Below are 22,804 nucleotides of genomic sequence, written 5' to 3' on the forward strand. Positions count from 1 at the left end.
AGATTTCTCCCAACGCTTCCAAAACTCAACTTATAATATTTCCACATAAGCCTAGAGCTTCGTTTTTGAAACCTAGTAGTAGTCACATAGTCACTATGAACGGAGTTCCAATTTCCTGGTCAAACCAAGTGAAATATCTTGGATTAGTACTTGACCAAAAATTAACTTTTAAAGATCACATTGAAGGCATTCAAGCTAAATGTAACAAATATATAAAATGTTTGTATCCTCTTATAAACAGAAAATCCAATCAGGAAATATTTAAACAAGATTTTAGATCGGCCATGCTTTATATCTTCCGTTCACCAGCCGCTTGCCTTGTCATCCGAGCTATCCTAGAATTCATCATAAGGGCAGCTCAATAATCAATAAAAGCTTGCTTGAAAGTGAATACCTCTCAGCACTCCAGATCGCAACTCTAGCTCCTTCAAGGCCCTTTGGGAATGATTAATTCATTTATCCTTGTTTACATGAGCCCAATGTTACCTCTTCACCTCTCTAATTTCAAGAAAAGGATGCTCGGTACAATCAAATGTTTAATGCTTATATTAATGATTGTATGTATAATTATTGCGAACATACCGCACTGAAAAGCGATTCAAGTTAATCGTTTTTTGATCGACAAATCGAGAACCTATTCAAAATTAATCGAGATTCGACCTATTCAAAAACTAATCGAGTATTCATAATCACCCTATTTGGCTGCGTTCGTTCATCTCGCTCAGATAGTATTTTCTGAAGGGCACTTATCAGCTGCATGCGCTGCCTGACAGAGAAAAACCATCGCAGGAACAGAACCAGCTACTGAAAAGAAACTGTCAAAGGAAATTTTTGTGTTATTATATTTACATCGTCATTCATCAGCAGCGAAAAATTAACCACAAGAAAGCGCAGGACGTCAATAGTTACGGAAGTGAAATTTCGCAATCAGCCTCTAATTTTATCCAGTAGATAAACTTGAAACCATCCCGCACCAGAATCGGCCGTCGGTTCGTTGAAAAATCCAATTCACTGCACTGCTTCCTCAGGGGGAAAAAAAAACTAGAGTTCACAAAATGGTAAGTCTATTCGTCGTGTGGCAGCAGTTCCGTGTTTGGCTTCGTGCATGTCATTCTTTGTTCTCGCTCCTCCTTGTGTGTGGATTTTCCCGAGATTTTCCATCCGGTGGCGATGGGGCGTCTAATGATTATTGTTATTCTAACTCCGGCTAGTTCCAGTTCAACGGATTTAACATGATGTTCCCGGACCTTTCCCGTCCGTTCAACACCACCTACAAGTGCTATTCGGTTTCAATGCTGCCAGGAAACGAGCGCCAGGATGTCGAGAATGGAGGAAAAAGTGAGTTGGCGGTTTTTGGAAGGGGTTAAACATTTTTTGGACAATCCGTTGTTCTTTCCAGTCATTATGCCACCGTCAGCTTTGGATCAGCTAACCAGACTGAACGTGGAGTATCCGATGCTGTTCAAATTGACCAACAACAAAATCAACCGTAGCACACATGCCGGAGTGCTGGAGTTTGTGGCAGATGAAGGGAAGATTTACATTCCCTATTGGGTAAGTTGGAAGAAGTCATGCGGTAAATAAGGAATCTTGTTTGAGGTTTGTGAATTTCTCGTAGATGATGCACAATCTTCTGCTGGAGGAAGGTGATATAGTGCAAATCGAGAGTGTGTCTCTCCCGGTGGCCAAATACTCCAAATTCCAACCGCAGAGTGTTGAATTCCTGGACATCACCAACCCAAAGGCAGTGTTGGAGAACTGTCTGCGAAATTTCGCTTGTCTCACAACCGGTGACCTCATTGCAATCAAATACAACAACTACACGTACGAACTGTCCGTGTTGGAGACGAAACCGGGCCCAGCGGTCACCATCATCGAGTGTGATATGAACGTGGAGTTTGCTCCACCGGTGGGTTACACCGAGCCGACGAAGAAGGCCAAAGAGGAAGAACCGATGACGGTGGATCCGTCCGAGCTGATGCCCGAACCGGCCGGGTTCGTGGCATTCAAGGGAACCGGATCGCGACTTGATGGGAAGAAGAAAAAGGAAGGTTCAGTGTCGGAATCGGCCCCGGCTCAGAGGGCGGACTACGTCCGTGGCATTCCGGACTATGACCATCCGTTCGGGCTGCTACGATTCGACCGGACCGTCCGGAAAGTCGAGGCGCTCGAGAGCAAGAACGAAGAAGACCCGTTCGAGGCGTTCAAGGGCGAAGGGTTCAGTCTAAAGAAGAGTCGGAAATGAGTTCCGCTTGAAGAGGTGGGGTGATCAGGGGGGTGTTTTCTAATTTTTGCTGTAATCTACTACCTACTACTGATATGCGAACACGGAATAAAATCGTAAATTTAGAGTGTGATAACCGGAAGGAGGTAGCGTTACAGCGGTGTCTTCTTTTAGTTGGTATATTAGTTGAAGAATCATTATTTTAGACTTGAATCTTGTTCTGATAGGGATTGCTTCAGTTAGAATCAGCTCTATCCCGGGATTGGTTTGAGGCAAGACAAATGTTGAGTAATCAAAAAGAAGCTTATTTATTAAACTTATTTAAAAAATATTCCGATGAACTTTCGTTACAATGCATGCCATCATCCGCAGCACAAAAGCCTGGTTGACCTCAGCGGTCATCTCAGCTATTTCACCACCATCCCGCGTCACCTTGGTCAACTTATTTGAATCCTACTCAGGATCAGGATTCTCTTGGAATTCTCCTTACGTTTCACCTGGAGTTCCTCAGAACTAATTTGAAAGGAATCTCCAGATATCATTGTCCTAAAAATCATCCTCTGAATTCCTAGAGATCCTTGGAAATTCCCATCAAATTCATTCATTAAAGTTTGTAAGCTTCCAAACTTTTCCAAGACCCGTAATTTATTTGAGATCTGGATTCGTGGAATTTGTTCAATGTCGTTTTATCATCGTTCCAAAATCTTCTAAAACATTTCTCAAAGTTTGATTTCATTAGGTACAAGATTTCAACAAAATGTCCAAGCTTATAATCAGTAGAAATTATCCATGCTCCAGAACCTCAAAAAAGCACAATTCAAGCCTAAGAATTTATGTTGTTACTGAAAAAAGAATCCACTCCAGAATTATTTCGTTGAAGGAGTAAGAGTAACTCTGGCGTATTTCAATATATTCTATTCGTAAAAATTTGCTTGGTAAAGGAATTTGAAAATTCCCTGAATATTTTAAGTTTAACAGGTAGTAGACATTCTGACATTGGATTTTCTATTAATTATCGTAGAATTAAGTTTCTTCTCTCGTCTTCCAACGGGCATAACTTTTTAATACTATACGAATCATAACAAAACTTTCAACACTGAAAAAGAACAAACTTTCAAAACATGCCAAAACTGCGCTTCTATAAATCAGCTGATATCCGGATTCTAACTTGAAGCACACGGAGGCTGTGACTTGATCGTAACATTTTGGGAAATTTCTCCAGAAAAGAAACAGTCGAATGGATTATTCTATCTCTTTGTTCCTAAATTTGGCTCGTTTTTAATTGGATTGAACCTTCTCCATAAATCGACACTAGGTATAATACTTGAATCTAAACTTGCATCATTAGAATTAGATATATAGTATGTAGTAGACATTAAACGTGTATTAGTAGCGTAGTTACGTTTCACCTTCATGGAATTGCAAGATCGGCGAACCGCATTAGAAAAATCCTAAAAAAGAAACTGGAAACGAGGCCCGGATGAGTCATCTCACCCAATCCAATCCCTCGCTAAACGGACATCACTTACCATTCTAAAAAAAAAATAAATCCGAAGAACAAAAACCACTTGAACCATGATATTCGATCGACTGTAAAATGCATCTACCCCTACTGCCCTGGTCTAGAACCGCTTCAGAAACTCCTCCGAACAGATACGGGCCCTCGCATTGACGGCCAGCTTCATCTCGCTGATTTCCTTGTCGATCTCCTCCATGAAGTGAATCACAAAGTCCACCAGCTTGTGCTTGTACATCTGCTCCGTGTGGAAGTTGGTGATCAGGAAGCTGATGTCGTACCCTTCGATCGGTTTCCGCCGCAGCACGATGAAGTTCTCCGCCCGCATCATCATGAAACGGGTGAACTTGTGGCAGAGGATCTTCTCGATCTCGTCCGCCTGCTTGACGGCGATGCTGATCCGTACGGAATTGACGCTCGTTTCGATCAGAACCCGTTCCTTCTCGTTTCGGGAGATGACGACCGGTGTCAGGAGCAGTTCCTTGCTGGAGCGGACCTCCACCTCGGGTTTGTTGTGTCGCTCGACGACTTGGGAGGAAAAGTTAGTCAGACACATCGCTGCCGTGAGGGTGTGACGAACTGCCGTCAGATACGGTTTGAGCGTTGCGGCCATTCTGTTGAGCTCTGGAATAATTTAGAATGGTATTGGGGACGAATTGGAACGAACTTTAACATGCGCTGCAGTAATTACCTGATTAAAACGATTAAATTTGGTAGAAAACGATGAAAACACTCCCACTGATTGCGAATTTTTCCTTTGCTTATCTTTTTCCGAACGGCGACAGCTCATTCATGTTGACAGTTTTCACAAGGAACGAATGGAAAAAGAAGCGCCCTTCAGAATCAGTTTGTATAACTGGCTGCGTCATGATATCATGCGAAGCGAACAAAGGATGGTATTCAACGGGGAGGTTTTAATCTCGAGCAAGTAATTGGCAAATTAAAGGTGCCACTCGTGGAGAATAGAAGAACTATGAGATTGATGATATTTTCAGATTTTTACACGGTGAGGCATACGAGTGCAATCTTAAAATGCTTTTATTTTGCAAATGGAGCATTTTCTTTAAATCTGGTTAATGCTACGTTAGTACACTAATAAAAATTCAATGATTATTTTTATGTGTCCCACACATGAATTATTGCAATGTGATAAACAAATGATATTTGCATGTCGGACACATAGTTCTTATGTGTACACATAAAATTCATTGTTCACATACTATTCATTTGACTCATAAATTTCATGTGTTCCCTTGAGTGGATTCTGTTTATGTGTGGACACATGAAAATCATGTGGAATTTTACATGGAAATTCGCCAATAAAAATGTGTCGAATTTTATGAGTGTAGAAAACTTAAGGACTACTCAATAGACATATAATATAAATAAAAAAATAAAGGGTTGTGTCCTAGGCACGACCGCAGTATGACGTAGAACCACGCAAAATTGATGTTTGTCATGCATTTTGACTATTATACTTATTATTATGAATGGGGCGGTGCAGAACGTTTCTTTTGTGCAGAATATAGAAAAAAGTAGAAGGGCCTGTGCCTAGGGGCACGAACGGAAGCTTGACGTAGGACCGCTAGTGGACGGAATAAATGTGAAGAGCAGTAAGTTCTTTTAATTGATCAAATCAGGCATAACATTTGATAACGGCACAAAAGCATTTGTAAACAAACATTCTAAGGCCCTTTACACGCGAATGATGTTGTTGGTTTACGTGGGCGTACTTTGGTTCGCGTGTAAAGGGCCTTAGAAGGATTGTTTACAAATGCTTTTCTGCCCATAATCGCAAGTCAGTCCCATCTGTAAAAAACTGGAAATGAGAAAACGGCGTTCAAAGATTTTACAACTTTTCTGATTTGACACTTATTTTGGAGGGATAAAGTTAAAAATAAACGTACAATGTGATAGAATGCATCTATGTTTACCATAAAATATCGAAAAAATATCGTGAAATTTTTATTTTATGGCCAAAATCTGAATGGGACTGACTTGCGATTACATTTAACGTCAATGAGAAAAATAACCGCAAGTCAGTCACAGTTCCATGACGATGCTGCATTAGTTTAGCACAATATTGAACAGTAGAAAGATACCATGGTCCCATAGAACGTTATTGAATGTTTCTGGATTTGTTTTGCTGGTTCCAGAGCAATGGCCGGAACGTATTCCGGTGAGTATGGTTCTTCATCAGACCAGAGCTTTTCATAAACGTACCAAACCCACCATGCGATAAATCAATTGATTATTCACATAATTCACATGAGAATTCAAAAATAAGATCGATAAGAGTCATGATCAGTCACCAGCACCATGTTGGCCAAACCCGGGTATGTTCGGGGTATCCTCGGGGAAGTGGTAAATTCTTTTTAAAACAAAATCCATCAAGCGATATATCAAATCACATGAGAATTCAAAGCCATTCATTGGCGGTCAAACTGAGTATCGTAAGAACTATATTGGCCACATCAGTACATGTTCCAAATACCCTACGGGAAGTGGACAAAATCTGTCTTGAGACAAATCTCATGATGCGATGTGTTGTCTAACATTTCTAACATATTTTTTTCTAATTGGACTGACTTGCGGTTACTCTTCGGTGTGGGACAATTTGACTTGGTATTGTTTTTCATTTTTCTTGAACAAACCACCTTTTTTCAAAAGCACATCTTAAAAAACATAGAAAGATAAACTGAATAATGATGCTAACTCAAAATTGATTAAAATGCAGATGGGACTGACTTGCGATTACCGGCAGTTTTGTGCCGTTATCAAATGTTATGCCGGAAATATCTATTATCTCAACTCTTTCCGTTTTTGAATTGTAGGCGATCCAAATTTGTAGTAATCTTTTTCAAAAAGAAAGTTGATTAAGAGAATCAATCCAAATCAATTGCACCCCTGCTTCCAAGTTTGTGTGGTCGTTGGGGGCTTGTGATTCTGAATATGGACAAACAAGCACAGATAAATTCTATTCCAACTCTTTACTGATGTAAGCTTGATGGCCCTGAAAAGGGCCGTTTTATTGAAGAGGACATCCATGGCCACTTACGCTTGGCGTGTTTAGAGTAGGTGACAGCATCACGGACCTCATTTTCCACGAACACCTTCAGCACACCTCGTAGATCAGACCGGAGATACGTCAGACACTGCCACGGCGAGCCAGACGACGGATGGTGGTTATCTCGAAGAATTTGCGATGACGATTGGCACCTCCTTTGCCACGACCTACTGCTGCTATTGCTGACCACGCCGTCCGAAGCGAAAATGAGCTGATACCAGATCTATATTTCTTGAATTTGTGTGGTTTACATGGATAACTTATCAAGTGACACAGATGCGTCTTTTCAACTTTAGTTCCTGTGAAATTTCAATTATTATTAATTACAGTTCCTAGTCCTATCAGGCCTGTTTTAGAGAATGACCACCTTGGTGGGATTGGTTTGCTTGAAAATTTGAAAAAGAAGACTACTTATAACTACTATTTACAACTACAACTAACCTACAACTACTATATACACCTAATCTACTATTTACAAATTGCTTATCAAAGCATGTTCTGATAAATTACATTTTTGTGCAAATTTAGTCTTAATTTCGTTAATTCTGGAATCTATTTTGGCAATGCCTGCCTCTTCGTGTAAATTTGTTATTCTAGTGTCAAAAGGACGATCAAGTACCATCCTCAGCACTCTATTCTGAGCAACCTGGATTTCGTTCCTGTGAGTCTGTGCACATGATTCCCACACCGGAGCTGCGTAGAGGATCGCAGGTGCTATGATTTGTTTGTAGACGGCCAGTTTGTTCACCCTTGAGAGGCGGGATCTGCGGCAAATCAGCGGAAACAGACACCTAACCAAGGCAGAACACTTGACTACTGTTTTCTCTACATGCGAGCGGAAAAGGAGCTTTTCATCGAACAACATTCCGAGATAGGTTACTTCGGCAGACCACTCAACCCTTGTGCCATCCATGATTACAGTACAAGATGGAGCCGGTTTCAGTTTGGGCGATTGCCGATGTAGGAACATGATCGCTTGTGTTTTGGAGGGATTGATTTTGATTTTCCACGTGGTGGCATAATCAGCAAAGGCGTTAAGGCATCGTTGAAGTTTGTTCGTTATTTCGCGAGGCATCCTTCCTTTGACGGCTATTGCGGTATCATCTGCGAACAGGAAAAACACGCAACCGTCTCCAAGGGGAGGAATGTCGGAAGTGTAAATGCTGTAGAGCAACGGGCCCAGCAGACTACCTTGCGGGACTCCTGCTGGGATCGAAAACGTGTCTGAGAGACAACCATTCAACGATACCTTAAACGACCTTTGCTGGAGGTAGTTACGGGTGATTTTAATAAGATGTAAAGGAAAGTTGAAGTTACAAAGCTTGTACACAAGTCCGTCATGCCAAACATTGTCAAACGCCTTTTCAACGTCTAACAAGGCCATGGCTGTGGACTTGGATACAGCTTTGTTACTTCGGATGTTATTCATCACCCGTACTAGCTGATGATTGGTGGAGTGCCCCTTTCTGAATCCAAACTGTTCCGGAAGGAGAATGTTATTTTCCTCGACAAACTTGAGCAAACGATTGAGAATGAGTTTCTCGAACAATTTGCTCAGCGCTGAAAGGAGGCTGATTGGTCTGTAGCTTGAAGGCAATGTTGGATCCTTACCGGGCTTGCGGATTGGTATGATTTTTGCTACTTTCCAGATGCTTGGAAAGTAGTGCAGTTCCAAACATCTGTTGAAGATAGCGGTTAGAAGAGACTGCACTTTCATGCTGAGCCTCTTCAAGATCAAGTTGAATATACCGTCAAACCCGGGAGCCTTCATGTTCTAGGTGCATTTCAGCGCTGAGCAAATTTGTTGTACTGTAATCATATCCGCCGGAGGCACGACACAAGGGGAGGCATCTAGGTTTTGAACGCATTGCGCAACCTGATCATCGAGCGGACTTTGGATAGTCGAGCCAAGCAAATGCGATGAAGCGACATGCTTGCCGATCGCATTTGCTTTCTCCTGTGGGGTGATTAAAAGCCGATCGTCATCATTTTCGACTTTGAGAGGTGGAACGGGTTTGGGATGATTTTTCACGACCTTGGCTACCTTCCAGAATGGTCTGGAGCGGTCGTCCAGATTCTGGACAACACGCCCGAAACTTTCATTTCGGAGTGAGTCCATTCTGGAAGCAATCTGCCTGTTCAGATCGGCCATTTCACGTTTTTTGCCCAGGTCTCCAGTCCTCTGAAACTGGCGTCTACGCACATTTCTCAATCGAATCAATAATTGGGTGTGGGAATTAATAGCAACAAACTTACCCCTCACAGGAACTTGTCGAACGCATGTCTCGTCAGCCTCGGATATGGCCTGTTGGAGTCCTTCCAACGCCCGGTCGATGTCATCTACGGTGTCGAGTAGTGGATTTTCATCGATGTTGCTGTCCACCATTCGACCGTACTGCACCCAGTTGACATGGTGGTAGTCTTTACGCAGGCAGCCTCTAGCAGGAACCACGTTGACACCGACTTCAGTCACCACCGGTTGGTGGTCGGAGCTGAGATCGTTGTGCGCCTCCGGCTTGGATAGTCCGATGTTTGACAGGAAAAAGTCTAGCGTGGAGGGATTTCCCGCTGGAGAGATGAAAGTTGGCTCGTCCGGAAATTGCACTGTGTACAGTCCATGTTGTGCGTGGTCGAACAATAGACATCCGTTTCGGTTCCTCTGGTAGTTCCGCCAAGCTTCATGGCGGGCGTTCAGGTCGCCCCCAACGATGAATCGGGAGCTAGTACGGGTGATGGCGGTCAGGTCCTTCTTGAATTGGATTCCTAATCCGTTGCTTGCGGTACACTGGCGTGGGCAGTAAACAGCGATGAACCGGACGTTTCCAGTTGGTGATTCCACCTCCACACTAATGGCCTCGATGATAGAAGTGCGGATGTGGGGCAGAGTGCAGAACTTGATTCCCTTTCTGACGATGACCGCTACACCACCCCCCCTGGAGCTGGTGCGATCAAGCCGGATAATGTTGTGGTTAGGCAACCAGAAGCTGTCACCGAACTTTAGGTGGGTTTCGGTTAGAAGACCCACGTCGATGCTATGCTTGCGGAGGAAGTCGGCAAGCTCAATCTGTTTAGCTCTTACAGAGCAAGCGTTCCAGGTAGCGATGGTTAGCGGTTTAGACACCATATTGGATGATGAACTTACCGAGCACTTGGATCTGTTCGGGCTTATTGCGGCACTTACGTAGAGCACCGGTCATGTTGATAAAAATCTCCATCAGTTCGTCTGCTGAGAACAGATCGGGATTGTTTGTTTGAGCTGTTGGTTGCCTCCAGAATCCAGGGGGGGATGGAGAGCTTTGTCCAGCAGAAGATCCAGACGTTTCTTGAGGGGGCGCGGATCGCACCCTGGGATTCGCTTGTCCACGAAGAGGTGGAAAGTCCTCTGTCCTGAAAGCCGGGGCCTTATCCTTCCTTCGTGCTGGTTGATTGTTGGTGGACGCTTGATTTCGGATGCGCTTGAAATCCTCGCGTTTAGGGCACTGCTTGTTGGATCCTTGGTGAGCACCACCACAGTTGGCGCATTTGGACGCCACAGCTTCATCCGCAGCACATTCGGAGGTGGCATGGTCTTGAGCGCAATTTCCGCAGCGTGGCTTAATGTTGCAGTTGCGGGTACCGTGTTCGAAGTTCAGACACCGCTGGCACTGAGTCACATCGCGATGGCCGCCACGGTATGGCTCCCAGCGAACGATGATGGAATTGATGGACCGGATGGCTTTCAGTGCGTTGAGCGTCACCGTTCCCTTCTGGAAGTGTACCAGGAAAAGGCTATCCGGATACGCCTTCACATTCTCGTCTCTTCTTGTCATTCGATACACGGCACTTGGGGCCAGCTTGTACCGGTCCCTGATTTCTGATTCGATAAACTTCGGGTCGAAGTTTGGTAGGCCCCTGATGACGACCTTGAACGGCTTCTCACCGGGAATGTCGTGGGTAAAGAATTCCACCTTGGAAGTCCTCAGGTGGGCGACGACCACGTCAAACTCCGTTTTGGTACGGAGCATCACTTTAGTGCCGACTCTGCCCAACTTGTATTCGGCTTTAACACCCAGCGTCGCTAGATCCGCAATGAGCACATTAAGATGGGCATTTTTCACTACCAATGGAGGTAGCTTCACTTTTGCCGTGCTCATTTCGGCAGTATTCACGGTTTCGGCAGCGTCACCGAAATCTCCAACATCGCTGTTGTTCGTCGCAGTGACATCGGACTGGCCTCGATTCTTCTTCCTCTTCTTACTGCGTTTTTCCAACACAGCTGGCTGGATATTCCCATCCATGGGAAGAACAGCAAACCTGTTCGAGGTAGGCACACCGGAGCTTCCTTCTCCGGGGTTCTGGACCTTCGCCGGGCTTCGCAACCGATGCTTCCCCATTACGGGGCACACACACACGCACGACAAACCGCGAAAGAGAGAACACGAACACTATCGCAATGAACTTTTCAAACAACTCGAGAGAGCGAGCTAACACCGAACTGAACTGCTTGACGATCAAGCAGAGAATGGTGATGAGCTGATACCAGACAGCAGCGTTGCTTTATATTTTTTTAGGTTAAAGCAGAATAATGTGCAACCAAGTGGTATAAAAGCTACAAAGACTCCTCCCATTATGAGTAGTTTGCTATCAAGTAGCGACACTGGATATTTTCTTTTTGCGTACACGGCGAATGAGAACGACCCAAATTTGAGTTTAGTTCACTCATAATCGCCAAAAGTGTAGGAACTCAGCGATGAGTAAATTTGTCTCATGATTTCGTGTGGAAAACCTAAAAAATCTGCCAGAAAATGAGGAAATTGACGAAAATTTTATTCAGTCTCGGATTAGTACCAATAGACTGAGTGAATCCAATCTTTACTTTTCTCAAATTCGGGAATTTTTCCCTGGAAAATCCTGGAAAAACCTGGGAAAAAATAAGACAAACTTACTCATCGCTGAGTTCCTGCACTTTATTTCTTATTTCTGAGATAGCTAAACTCAAATTTGGGTCGTTCACATTCGCCGTGATAGATATTGGCGTCTGTGGTTAGCGTGATTACCTCTCACCCCAGCAGGCCTAGGTCCAATCTCAGTCGGCGCCATCGGCATGTTCTAAGGCATAACATCTCTGGGAGCTGCCTCCCTGGCGTCGGTAGCATTGGAGCTCAGTACGGAAAACAAATCTCGCGTCACTTTTCAATAGGTCCTATCTACATTGATCGATTCTCTTCATCGACACTCTCTTTCGTAAATATTCGGCTTCACAAATGTGGATCAACAATAGAAAAGAGCCCATCAGCATTTGTAAACAAACCGTTCCAAAGCCCTTTACTCACAAAGCGAAGGCCACCCACACAAACCAACACCATCATCGGATAGGGGAAACTTCTACCTACAAGATGTTGGTGTTGGTTTGTGTGAGCGGCCTTCGATTTGTGAGGCTTTGGAACGGTTTGTTTACAAATGCTGATGGGCCCTATTCTATTGTTGATCCAGAAATGTTTCCTGCCGTCTTCGTCGAATTAGATGTTAGATTGTTGCTTCTTCCATCGAAAATATCCGGCCGTGGCGATTCAAAGTTGATCAAGGTTGATCAAAATAATTTGTATCCCTGCTTCCAGTTTGATAACATGAGCATTTTGTGTGGTCGGTGGTTCTGAATATGGACAAACAGGCAGATGAATTCTATTCCTACTCTTTTCTGTAATAAGATTGGTGGCCCTGAAAAGAGCCGTTTTGTGTCCAATGTTGGTAATGATTTACCTCCGAAACCAAACAGAGTGCGTCTCTGTCACTTCAAAAACGTAGATGACATCCATGGCCGCTTACGCTTGGCGTGTTTAGTGTAGGTGACAGCATCACGGATCTCATTTTTCAGGAACACCTTCAGCACACCTCGTAAATCAAACCGTAGATACGTCAGACACCGCCACGGCGAGCCAGACGACGGATGGTGGTTATCTCGAAGAATTTGCGTTTTGTTCTGAACATGGCTCCCTATTCGCACGCGCCCGAGGATCGGAGGCGAATGCCACTTCGACTTGTTTCGTCTACTTACTACTCTCTGACGACTGTGCTGGGGAAGCGGCATATGCATGTAGGTAATTGGTGGATTTGTTAGTTAATTCAACGCTTTTGGACAATGCTGAACATTTACCAGTTTTTCAATAGTTTCTTGTTGAAAATCAACATTTGGAAGCATTTTTATCAATGCGTAGCCATATTTCTGATCGATTGGTGATAAAATTATTGAAATTGGACCAGGGGCAGCTGAGTTATTAACGTTCAATAACTTTTTTTAATTTGTTACATGTTCCATTTTCGGTTTTCACAAAGTGTACCCCCATATAGAAATCAAAGACGTAGTCCTACGTCAATATATAGTAAATGACAGTTTGACAGTTCTGTATCCGGTATTATTCAACATCGGAACAAAGGGAACACCAGCGCTATTCTTCCTCTATAGTATATTAGCTCTTTTTGTAGAAGCCATGAATTTAGTAATGTATTACTAAATGGATGGCTTCTACAAAAAGAGCTAATATACTATAGAGGAAGAATAGCGCTGGTGTTCCCTTTGTTCCGATGTTGAATAATACCGGATACAGAACTGTTAAACTGCATAGTTTTTTCTTGCTTTGACAGTTGTGTCCCTATTAGGTTTTGTACCATCGGGGTTCACCTCAATCTGATGACAGTTCAGTGGTACTGTTTACTGCTTAGTCGATTTTTTCTTGGGTGGATTTTCTCGATAATTTTTCATACTGCAGTGAAATGTAAACCACACTTCTGCAATGTCCACGAGCAACATCCTTTCAACACGCTGTTCCTCGACAATTTTTATGTTGAAATTCGAAGATTTTAGAATATTTTTTTTTTTTCGAAAAAACGACTAAGTGCTTGTAAACAGTACCACTGAACTGTCAAATTAACAGTGAGTTCTTTCGTGACATCACGCTGCAGAACCTAATTGGCAAATCAAAGTTGGCACTCGTGGAGAATAGAAGAACTATGAAAGTGATGATGGTTTCAAAATTTTCCACGAGGAGGTATACGAGTGCAATCTTAAAATGCTTTTATTTTGCAAATGGAGCGTTTTATTTAAATCTAGTTGCTGAAAAGCTGAAATCTATGTATACACCTAAAAATCTTAAAAGAATTTTTTTTTCTATATTATATGTCTTATGAGTAGTCCTTAAGTTTTCTACTAACGTAGCATTAACCAGATTAAAATAAAATGCTTCATTTGCAAAATAAAAGCATTTTAAGATTGAACTTGTATACCTCACCGTGTAAAATTTGGAAACCATCATCACACTCATAGTCCATCTATTCTCCACGAGTGCCACTGACTTAAAATGACTTAAAATGATCTTTATTTCTTGTGTTTGTGTGGTTTACATTTATGAATTTTTTCAAGTGACACAGATGCGTCTTTTCAACTTTAGTTCATTTGAGATTTTAATTATTATTTACAGTTACTAGTCCTATCAGGCCTATTTTAAAGTATGACCACCTTGGTGGGATTGGTTTGATTTGAATTGGAAAAAGGAGACTACTTATAACTACTATTTACAACTACAACTAACCTACAACTACTATATGCACCTAACCTACTATATACAAGTTGTTTATCAAAGCATGTTCTGATAAATTACATTTTTCTGCAAATTTAGTCTTAATTTCGTTAATTCTTGAATCTATTTTGGCAATTCCTGCCTCTTCGTGTAAATTTGTTATTCTAGTGTCGAAAGGACGATCAAGAACCATCCTCAGCACTCTATTTTGTGCGACCTGAATTTTGTTCCTGTGAGTCTGTGCACATGATTCCCACACCGGAGCTGCGTAGAGGATCGCAGGTGCTATGATTTGTTTGTAGACGGCCAGTTTGTTTACCCTTGAGAGGCGAGATCTGCGGCAAATCAGCGGATACAGACACCTAACCAAGGCAGAACACTTGACTACTGTTTTCTCTACATGCGAACGGAAGAGGAGCTTTTCATCGAACAACATCCCGAGATAGGTTACTTCGGCGGACCACTCAACCCTTGTGCCATCCATGATTACAGTACAAGATGGAGCCGGTTTCAGTTTGGGCGATTGCCGATGGAGGAACATGATCGCTTGTGTTTTGGAGGCATTGATTTTGATTTTCCACATGGTGGTATAATCAGCAAAGGCGTTAAGGCATCGTTGAAGTTTGTTCGTTATTTCGCGAGGCATCCTTCCTTTGACGGCTATTGCGGTATCATCTGCGAACAGGAAAAACACGCAACCGTCACCGAGGGGAGGAATGTCGGAAGTGTAAATGCTGTAAAGCAAGGGGCCCAGCAGACTGCCTTGCGGGACTCCTGCTGGGATGGAAAACGTGTCTGAAAGACAACCATTCAACGATACCTTAAACGACCTTTGCTGAAGGTAGTTTCGGGTGATTTTAACCAGATGTAATGGGAAGTTGAAGTTACAAAGCTTGTACACAAGTCCGTCATGCCAAACATTGTCAAACGCCTTTTCAACGTCTAACAAGGCCATGGCTGTGGACTTGGATACAGCTTTGTTACTTCGGATGTTATTCATCACCCGTACTAGCTGATGATTGGTGGAGTGCCCCTTTCTGAATCCAAACTGTTCCGGAAGGAGAATGTTGCTTTCCTCCACAAACTTGAGCAAACGATTGAGAATGAGTTTCTCGAACAATTTGCTCAGCGCTGAAAGGAGGCTGATTGGTCTGTAGCTTGAAGACAATGTTGGATCCTTACCGGGTTTGCGGATTGGTATGATTTTTGCTACTTTCCAGATGTTTGGAAAGTAGTGCAGTTCCAAACATCTGTTGAAGATAGCGGTTAGAAGAGACTGCACTTTCATGCTGAGTCTCTTCAAGATCAAGTTGAATATGCCGTCAAACCCGGGGGCCTTCATGTTCTTGGTGCATTTCAGCGCTGAGCAAATTTGCTGTACTGTAATCATATCCACCGGAGGCACGACACAAGGGGAGGCATCTAGGTTTTGAACGCATTGCGCAACCTGATCATCGAGCGGACTTTGGATAGACGAGCCAAGCAAATGCGATGAAGCGACATGCTCGCCGATCGCATTTGCTTTCTCCTGTGGGGTGATTAAAAGCCGATCGTCATCATTTTCGACTCTGAGAGGTGGAACGGGTTTGGGATGAGTTTTCAGCACCTTGGCTACCTTCCAGAATGGACGGGAGCGGTCATCCAGATTCTGGACAACACGCCCGAAACTTTCATTTCGGAGTGAGTCCATTCTGGAAGCAATCTGCCTGTTCAGATCGGCCATTTCACGTTTCCTCGCTAGATCTCCAGACCTCTGAAACTGGCGTCTACGCACATTTCTCAAGCGAATCAGTAATTGGGTGTGGGAATCAATGGAAACAAACTTACCCCTCACAGGAACTTGTCGAACACACGTCTCGTCAGCCACGGATATGGCCTGGTGGAGCCCTTCCAGTGCCCGGTCGATGTCCTCTACGGTGTCAAGTGGCGGATTTTCATCGATGTTTCTGTCGACCACATGCCCAAACTGCACCCAGTTGACATGATGGTAGTCTTTGCGCAGGCTTTGAGCAGGTTCCACGTGGGTGCCGACTTCAGCCACCACCGGTTGATGGTCGGAACTGAGATCGTTGATCGCCATCGGTTTGGATAGTCCAATGTTCGATAGAAAAAAGTCCAACGTGGAAGGGTTTCCCGCCGGAGAGATGAATGTCGGTTCATCAGGGAATTTCACTGTATACAGCCCATGCTGCGAGTGGTCGAAGAGCAGACGTCCGTTCTGATTCCGCTGATAGTTCCGCCATGCTTCGTGGCGGGCATTTAAATCGCCCCCAATGACGAATCGTGAGCTCGTGCGAGTGATGGTGGTCAGATCATGCTTGAATTGGATGCCTAATCCATTACTGGCAGCACACTGACGAGGGCAGTATACGGCGACGAACCGGACGTTTCCGGTTGGTGATTCCACCTCGACACTAAGGGCCTCGATGATAGAAGTGCGAATATGCGGCAGCGTGCAGAACTTGATTCCTTTCTTGATGATGATCGCAACACCACCCCCCCTGGAGTCAATACGATCAAGCCGGATAATGTGGTGATCAGGCAACCAAAAGCTGTCACCGGATTTAAGATGCGTCTCTGTTAGGAGGCCTACGTCGATACTATGCTTGCGGAGGAAGTCAGCAAGCTCGAGTCTTTTTGCTCTTACAGAGCATGCGTTCCATGTTACGACAGTTATCGGTTTAGACACCATACTGAATAATAAACTTACCGAGCACTTGGATCTGTTCGGGCTTGCTGCGGCACTGACGAAGAGCACCGGTCATGTCGACGAAAATCTTCATCAGCTCATCCGCAGAGAAGAGATCGGGATTGGCGTTTTGTGCTGGTGGTTGTCTCCAGAATCCAGGGGGGGATGGAGAGCTTTGTCCAGCTGAGGCACCAGACGTTTCTTGGCGGGGACCGGATTGCACCCGTGGATTTGCTTGACCGTGTTGCGTATCACGAAGAGGCGGGAAGTCCTCCACCCTGAATGCCGGAATGTTTTCCTTCTTCCGTCCTGGTTGACTTCTTGTGGACGCTTGCTTTCGGATCCGCTTGAAATCCTCGCGTTTGGGGCACTGTTTGTCGGACCCTTGATGAGCTCCACCACAGTTGGCGCATTTGCACGTTTCCGACTCGTCGACAACGCACTCGGAGGAGACATGATTTTGGGCGCATTTGCCACAGCGCGGCTTGATGTAGCAGTTTCGGGTGCCGTGCCCGAAATTCAGGCAACGCTGACACTGGGTGACGTCGTGAAGGCCGCCACGGTATGGCTCCCATCGGACAATGATGGAATTGATGGAGCGGATGGCCTTCAACGCATTGAGCGTCACAGATCCCTTCTGGAAATGCACCAGGAAAAGGTAATCCGGATACTTCTTCACGTTCTCGTCCCTCCTTGTCATCCGGAAGACGGCAGTTGGGGCCAGCTTGTAGCGGTTCTTGATTTCCGCTTCGAACAACTTCGGGTCAAAGTTCGGTAGACCCCTGATGACGACCTTGAATGGTTTCTCACCGGGAATGTCATGGGTGAAGAATTCCACCTTGGAAGTCCTCAGGTGGGCGATGACCAGGTCATACTCCGCTTTCGTACAGAGCACCACCTTGGTGCCGACTCTGCCCAACTTGAATTCGGCTTTGACGCCCAGTGACGCCAGATCCGCGATGAGCTCGTTAAGATGGGCATTTTTCACTACCAGCGGAGGTAGCTTCACTTTTGCCGCGCACCTTTCAGCAGCATTTTCTATTTCGGCAGCGTTGCCGAAATCTTCGTTTGCCGCAGAGGCATCCTCGCGACCAATTGTGCCATCGGACTGGCCCCGATTCTTCTTCCTCTTCTTGCTGCGTTTTTCCGTCACAGCTGGTTGGATATTCCCATCCATGGGGAGAACAGCAAATCTGTTGGATGTAGGTACACCCGAACTTCCTTCACCGGGGTTCTTGTCCTTCACCGGGCTTCGCGAGCGATGCTTCCCCATATCGGGGCACGCACACACACAAAAAACACCGCGAAAGAGAGAGAGCGCGAACACTTCACCACGAACTTTTTCGAACAACTCGTCAGAGCGAGCAAGAGCCGAACTATACTGCTTGACGATCAAGCATAGAATGATCTCCACGAGTGCCAACTTTGATTTGCCAATTAGATGTAAGGAAAAGATGTTTTGACAGCGACGGCAGCGCTATTCTTCCTCTATACGCCTTTTTAATAGAAACTAAACGATCGATTCAACCTGGGATTCAACCTCTGGTGATGAATAGGAAAACGTCAAAAAGAGTGTTGTGAGCAGAAATTTCTACCGTGAAACAGGAAACGAAACACTTTTTTACTCTTCCTGATAAATTGATTTATCATAGATGCTCCAAAACTTGATCTACAGTTGAAAAATTTAATTCTGCAACGTTTTTGCAAAGATCCTGCTGGTGTTCAGGAATATTTTTGTTGAGAAAAATGGAAAATTAGAAAAGTGTCTTAGTAGTTATGATCTTCCGGATTTCTTGTGTGTGAATAGTTAAGGTACAAATCAGTTCATATCTGTGGAAAATCGTACAATAAGACAATTACCGATGGAAATTGGCAAGATATTGAATTAAAAATGCTTTAATTTGCGTTGTGAAAAATAGTTATTCTGATGTAAACAAACGGTTTGGTTGACGCTTCTTCTCGAACTCGCGTGGCGCACTCTACGTTGGTGGTGCATTAAAAAGACCTTTTGTAAAAATTAATGTTCCATCTAATTATCTTGATCGGTCATCGCTCCAACAGGAATAGGGCATACAAGCTAAAGGTATCCCGATAAGCGAGATCGCACAGAAGACCCAAAAATGAAACAAAATTTGTTTATTACATTTAATGTAATAATTTGTTATTACATTTAATGTAATAAATTACTGCCTCGTACCAATATAATAATTAGGTACTAAACTAAGCCAAGGAGGCTTACTGCGAAAGCATTTCCTATGCAGCATAATCCAAGGACGGCGTATCATCTTCGCTTGAACTCAAGATGACCGCTTCAGCCCTACTTCAATTAAATCAGTACCACGTAGGATTCCCTCTTACAAGTAGCGATCCGCGAGCTTTTTGCAATCTAAAATAATGCATCGAAAAAAACTGCTTTTGAAATTTTCCAAAAATCATCAAAGTAAATTGAACCTTAAAATGCTTTTATTTAAAAAAAAATTGAGCATTTAAAAAAATCTGGTTTTCTGCTTGCTGTTAAGGCATAATGACAGCGGAAGCGGAACGGCAGCGGCAGCGGAAAATCCCGATCTGAGGAAGCCTTCTTGTCGGATTGAAAACTAGTTAGAACCAAATCGACTTTGGTTAGGCATTTTAATGTCATTTATGACAACTGTCAAATTTTCCGATTCCGTTCCGCTTCCGTCCACATTGCGTTTGGGCTTTTACGATCAGGGGGAACTTATCCCTGTCAGCCACATATCCAGCTTTCCATGCTCTGCTCGGTAATGGCGGCCTGTTTGTATTCATAAATGTATCCTTCAGTGTGCTTTTTGACACTAATTGGAGGTCGTATGTTGTTCCATTTTCTTCAGTTCCTGGGAGAAGGAAAGGGAGGGGTTATAATTCGAACCTCCAGATAGTGTCAAAATCACAGTGAAGGATACATTTATTCATACAAACATTACCGAGCATGGAAAGCTGGATATGCCGACACGAAACGAAAATCAATTATTTTATCCATGTGTTTCACTTATACATTTTTGCCAAAACATCAGCCTTATACCATAGAGGTAACTCTAAGACCACTGGGTCCCGAAGAAAATCATTATTATTTTTGGCTCACTCAGTACCAGAACAACGGTCCCAAGCAGTCACAAGCTTTTTCACTTACCCCTGCATGTTCTGCATGAATCCACACACCCCTTATGTTATCTGTCAAACTTTCATAGCGAATCAAAACAAACATAGTGTAGTAATATAATTTCAACTAGAATAGGGTACGTTAATCGTTTGCTTGGTACCAATAGGCTACTAAAGTGGTGAGCCAATTTAAAATCGTTAGTTTCGTATTGATTGTTGCTTAAAGGGTGATACGGTCAAAATTTGGTCAAGGGAAAACGCGTGTAAATCGGTGAAATCGTTTATTTAAAAAATCAAATTGAATTTGTTTTTCAAGTTCAATTAGTATAAAATTCAGGAAAAATATTCAGTTAGGCTTCCGCTTTTCCAAATCCGAATTGCCGGGCCTTACGCTTGACCCCTGCTATCAGATTTTGTACAGCCACCTTGTCCACCTTCTTCGCCGCAGAAAGCCAGTTTGCCTTGAACTGCTGCTCGCCCTTAGCAGTTTTTTTGGTCTTCTTTAGGTTCCGCTTGACAATAGCCCAGTATTTCTCAATTGGGCGGAGCTCTGGCGTGTTGGGAGGGTTCTTGTCCTTGGGAACCACCTGCACGTTGTTGGCGGCGTACCACTCCATGGCCTTTTTACCGTAATGGCAAGATGCCAAATCCGGCCAAAACAGTAAGGAACAACCGTGTTTCTTCAGGAAAGGCAGCAGACGTTTATTCAAACACTCTTTCACGTAAATTTCTTGGTTGACAGTCCCGGAAGCTATGAAAATGCTGCTTTTCAAGCCACAGGTACAGATGGCTTGCCAAACCAGATATTTCTTTGTGAACTTTGACAGTTTCATGTGCTTGAAAACATCTGCTACCTTTCCCTTTCCTTTTGCCGTATAAAACTCCTGTCCCGGAAGCTGCTTGTAGTCGGCTTTGACGTAGGTTTCGTCGTTCATTACCACGCAGTCAAACTTCGTCAGCATCGTCGTGTACAGCCTCCGGGATCGCGCTTTGGCCGTCGTATTTTGTTTATCATCGCGATTTGGAGTCACTACCTTCTTGTAAGTCGATAGTCCGGCTCGTTTTTTGGCTCGATGCACGGTTGTAGACGATACACCCAGCTTATTTGCGGCATCTCGGAGAGAGAGGTTAGGGTTTCGCTTGAAACTACCGGCAACTCTCTTTGTCGTCTCAACGGCTTCCGGATTTCGATTTCCCCCCGATCCAGACTTCCTGGCTGTCGACAAACGTTCCCCAAACACTTTAATTACATTTGTAACGGTTGATTTGGCAACTTTTAGCGATTTTGCCAACTTTGCGTGCGAGTAGCTCGGATTTTCGCGATGCGCGAGCAAAATTTTGATACGCTGCTCTTCTTGCTTGGACGGCATTTTGACAACTGAAGAGTGAATTCCAAAATCAAAATAGGAGCAACATTCTACACACACACCTTCAAAATGAGGGGTGTTCAGGTTTTTTAAATGCAAAATTGAAAGAAATACGTCAAGTTGATATTGACCAAATTTTGACCGTATCACCCTTTATACATTCCATGAGACAAATCTCATAGGTCCTATCCAGCTTTCCATGCTCGGTAATGGCGGCCTGTTTGTATGAATAAATGTATCCTTCACTGTTTTTTTTGACACTATCTGGATGTTCGAATTTCAACCCCTTCCCTTTCCCTCTCCCAGGAACAGTAGAAAATGGAACAACATACGCCCTCCAGTTAGTGTCAAAAAGCATAGTGAAGGATACATTTATTCATACAAACAGGCCGCCATTACCGAGCATGGAAAGCTGGATGGAACTATCCTCAAAATTCCTTTGGAATTCTACTTTCTTGAAGTCTTCTTCAGAGTTCCTTAGGAATTAACTTCAGTAACTTACCAGCCTTAATTGTTATGATATTTAGCTAAGTGTTTTTACATTGTTCCTGTCTTGGCAATTCAGCATTTTAAACAGGTTTTTTTTTAAACCTGCATGTCTGTATAACAATTGATATCTTAAAACTAAAAACTAAAACTAAATCTTATCTAAGTATAAAGGGAATTAATCGTTGCAATTGAGGATTGCAACGATTTTTGCCTGAAATTATTAATTATTTTGTTGGACATTTGTTCTAAAGTCTCAACATTCGAAATTCTATGTACTTCGGTAGTACTGTACCAGGGAGGCAACTTCAAAATCATTTTCAGAACTTTGCTCTGAATCCTTTGAAGTGCTTTTTTCCTGGTAGTGCAACAACAAGATTGGCACAGCGTCACACTAATTTTATTTCGCTGGAAACCAGCAAAATTTTGCTGGATTTTGCCGAGCTGGATTTACAGCAATCCATCCAGCAAAACATAACTTTGCTGACCTTTCAGCAATCCAGTTTGACAGTTACTTTGCTGGATTTTCAGCAATTATTTTTATCGACAGCAGTAGGATTTTGCTGTACTTTCAGAATTATTTTGTTTTGTTTATTTGTTTTAATAAATGTATATAGATTATTGATTTACAAAAGAAGTTTTTTGTATTTATTCATATTGCAGCGAATTTTATTAAATGGGCATGGTTAATTGATGTTATTTGGGATTAACACAATGTATATGATGGATGAACCCCACCAGATAAGCAAACTATCAGTGATCCTTTCTGGACCTGCTTTAGA

General features: G+C 43.4%; 2 protein-coding genes across 3 annotated transcripts; one reads left to right on the plus strand and one right to left on the minus strand.

The window, feature by feature from the left end:
• The first annotated feature begins 857 nt into the window (after window positions 1–857).
• Window positions 858–2,382, plus strand: Ufd1-like (ubiquitin fusion-degradation 1-like). Of its 2 annotated transcripts, none has more exons than XM_065231149.1 (4): window positions 858–1,058; window positions 1,212–1,338; window positions 1,400–1,554; window positions 1,619–2,382. In XM_065231149.1, exons 1-4 carry the CDS (start codon window positions 1,056–1,058, stop codon window positions 2,243–2,245), a joined length of 912 nt encoding a protein of 303 aa, XP_065087221.1. In that variant the 5' UTR covers window positions 858–1,055; the 3' UTR covers window positions 2,246–2,382. The 2 variants fall into 2 exon arrangements, with proteins under 2 accessions (XP_065087221.1, XP_065087222.1); XM_065231150.1 differs by having other exon boundaries at window positions 1,218–1,338.
• Window positions 2,383–3,809: 1,427 nt separating this feature from the next.
• Arpc4 (Actin-related protein 2/3 complex, subunit 4) lies at window positions 3,810–4,395 on the minus strand. Its single transcript, XM_065231151.1, has one exon. The coding sequence runs from the start codon at window positions 4,351–4,353 to the stop codon at window positions 3,847–3,849; it is 507 nt and encodes a 168-aa protein (XP_065087223.1). The 5' UTR covers window positions 4,354–4,395; the 3' UTR covers window positions 3,810–3,846.
• Between the last annotated feature and the right edge of the window lie 18,409 nt (window positions 4,396–22,804).

The sequence above is a fragment of the Ochlerotatus camptorhynchus genome, unplaced genomic scaffold (assembly GCF_037179485.1).
Source record: "Ochlerotatus camptorhynchus isolate MF236.1 unplaced genomic scaffold, CSIRO-AGI_Acam_v1.1 ptg000343l, whole genome shotgun sequence".
NCBI lineage: Eukaryota > Metazoa > Arthropoda > Insecta > Diptera > Culicidae > Ochlerotatus > Ochlerotatus camptorhynchus.

What these genes read in the sequence shown, in the direction of transcription:
- Ufd1-like (XM_065231149.1), top strand. An exon ending in TGTCGAGAATGGAGGAAAAA is followed by an intron (nt 1,339 to 1,399) that starts GTGAGTTGGCGG and finishes TGTTCTTTCCAG; the next exon opens with TCATTATGCCACCGTCAGCT. An exon ending in AGATTTACATTCCCTATTGG is followed by an intron (nt 1,555 to 1,618) that starts GTAAGTTGGAAG and finishes AATTTCTCGTAG; the next exon opens with ATGATGCACAATCTTCTGCT.
- Arpc4 (XM_065231151.1), bottom strand. Translation starts at nt 4,353, where the DNA reads ATGGCCGCAACGCTCAAACCGTATCTGACGGCAGTTCGTCACACCCTC.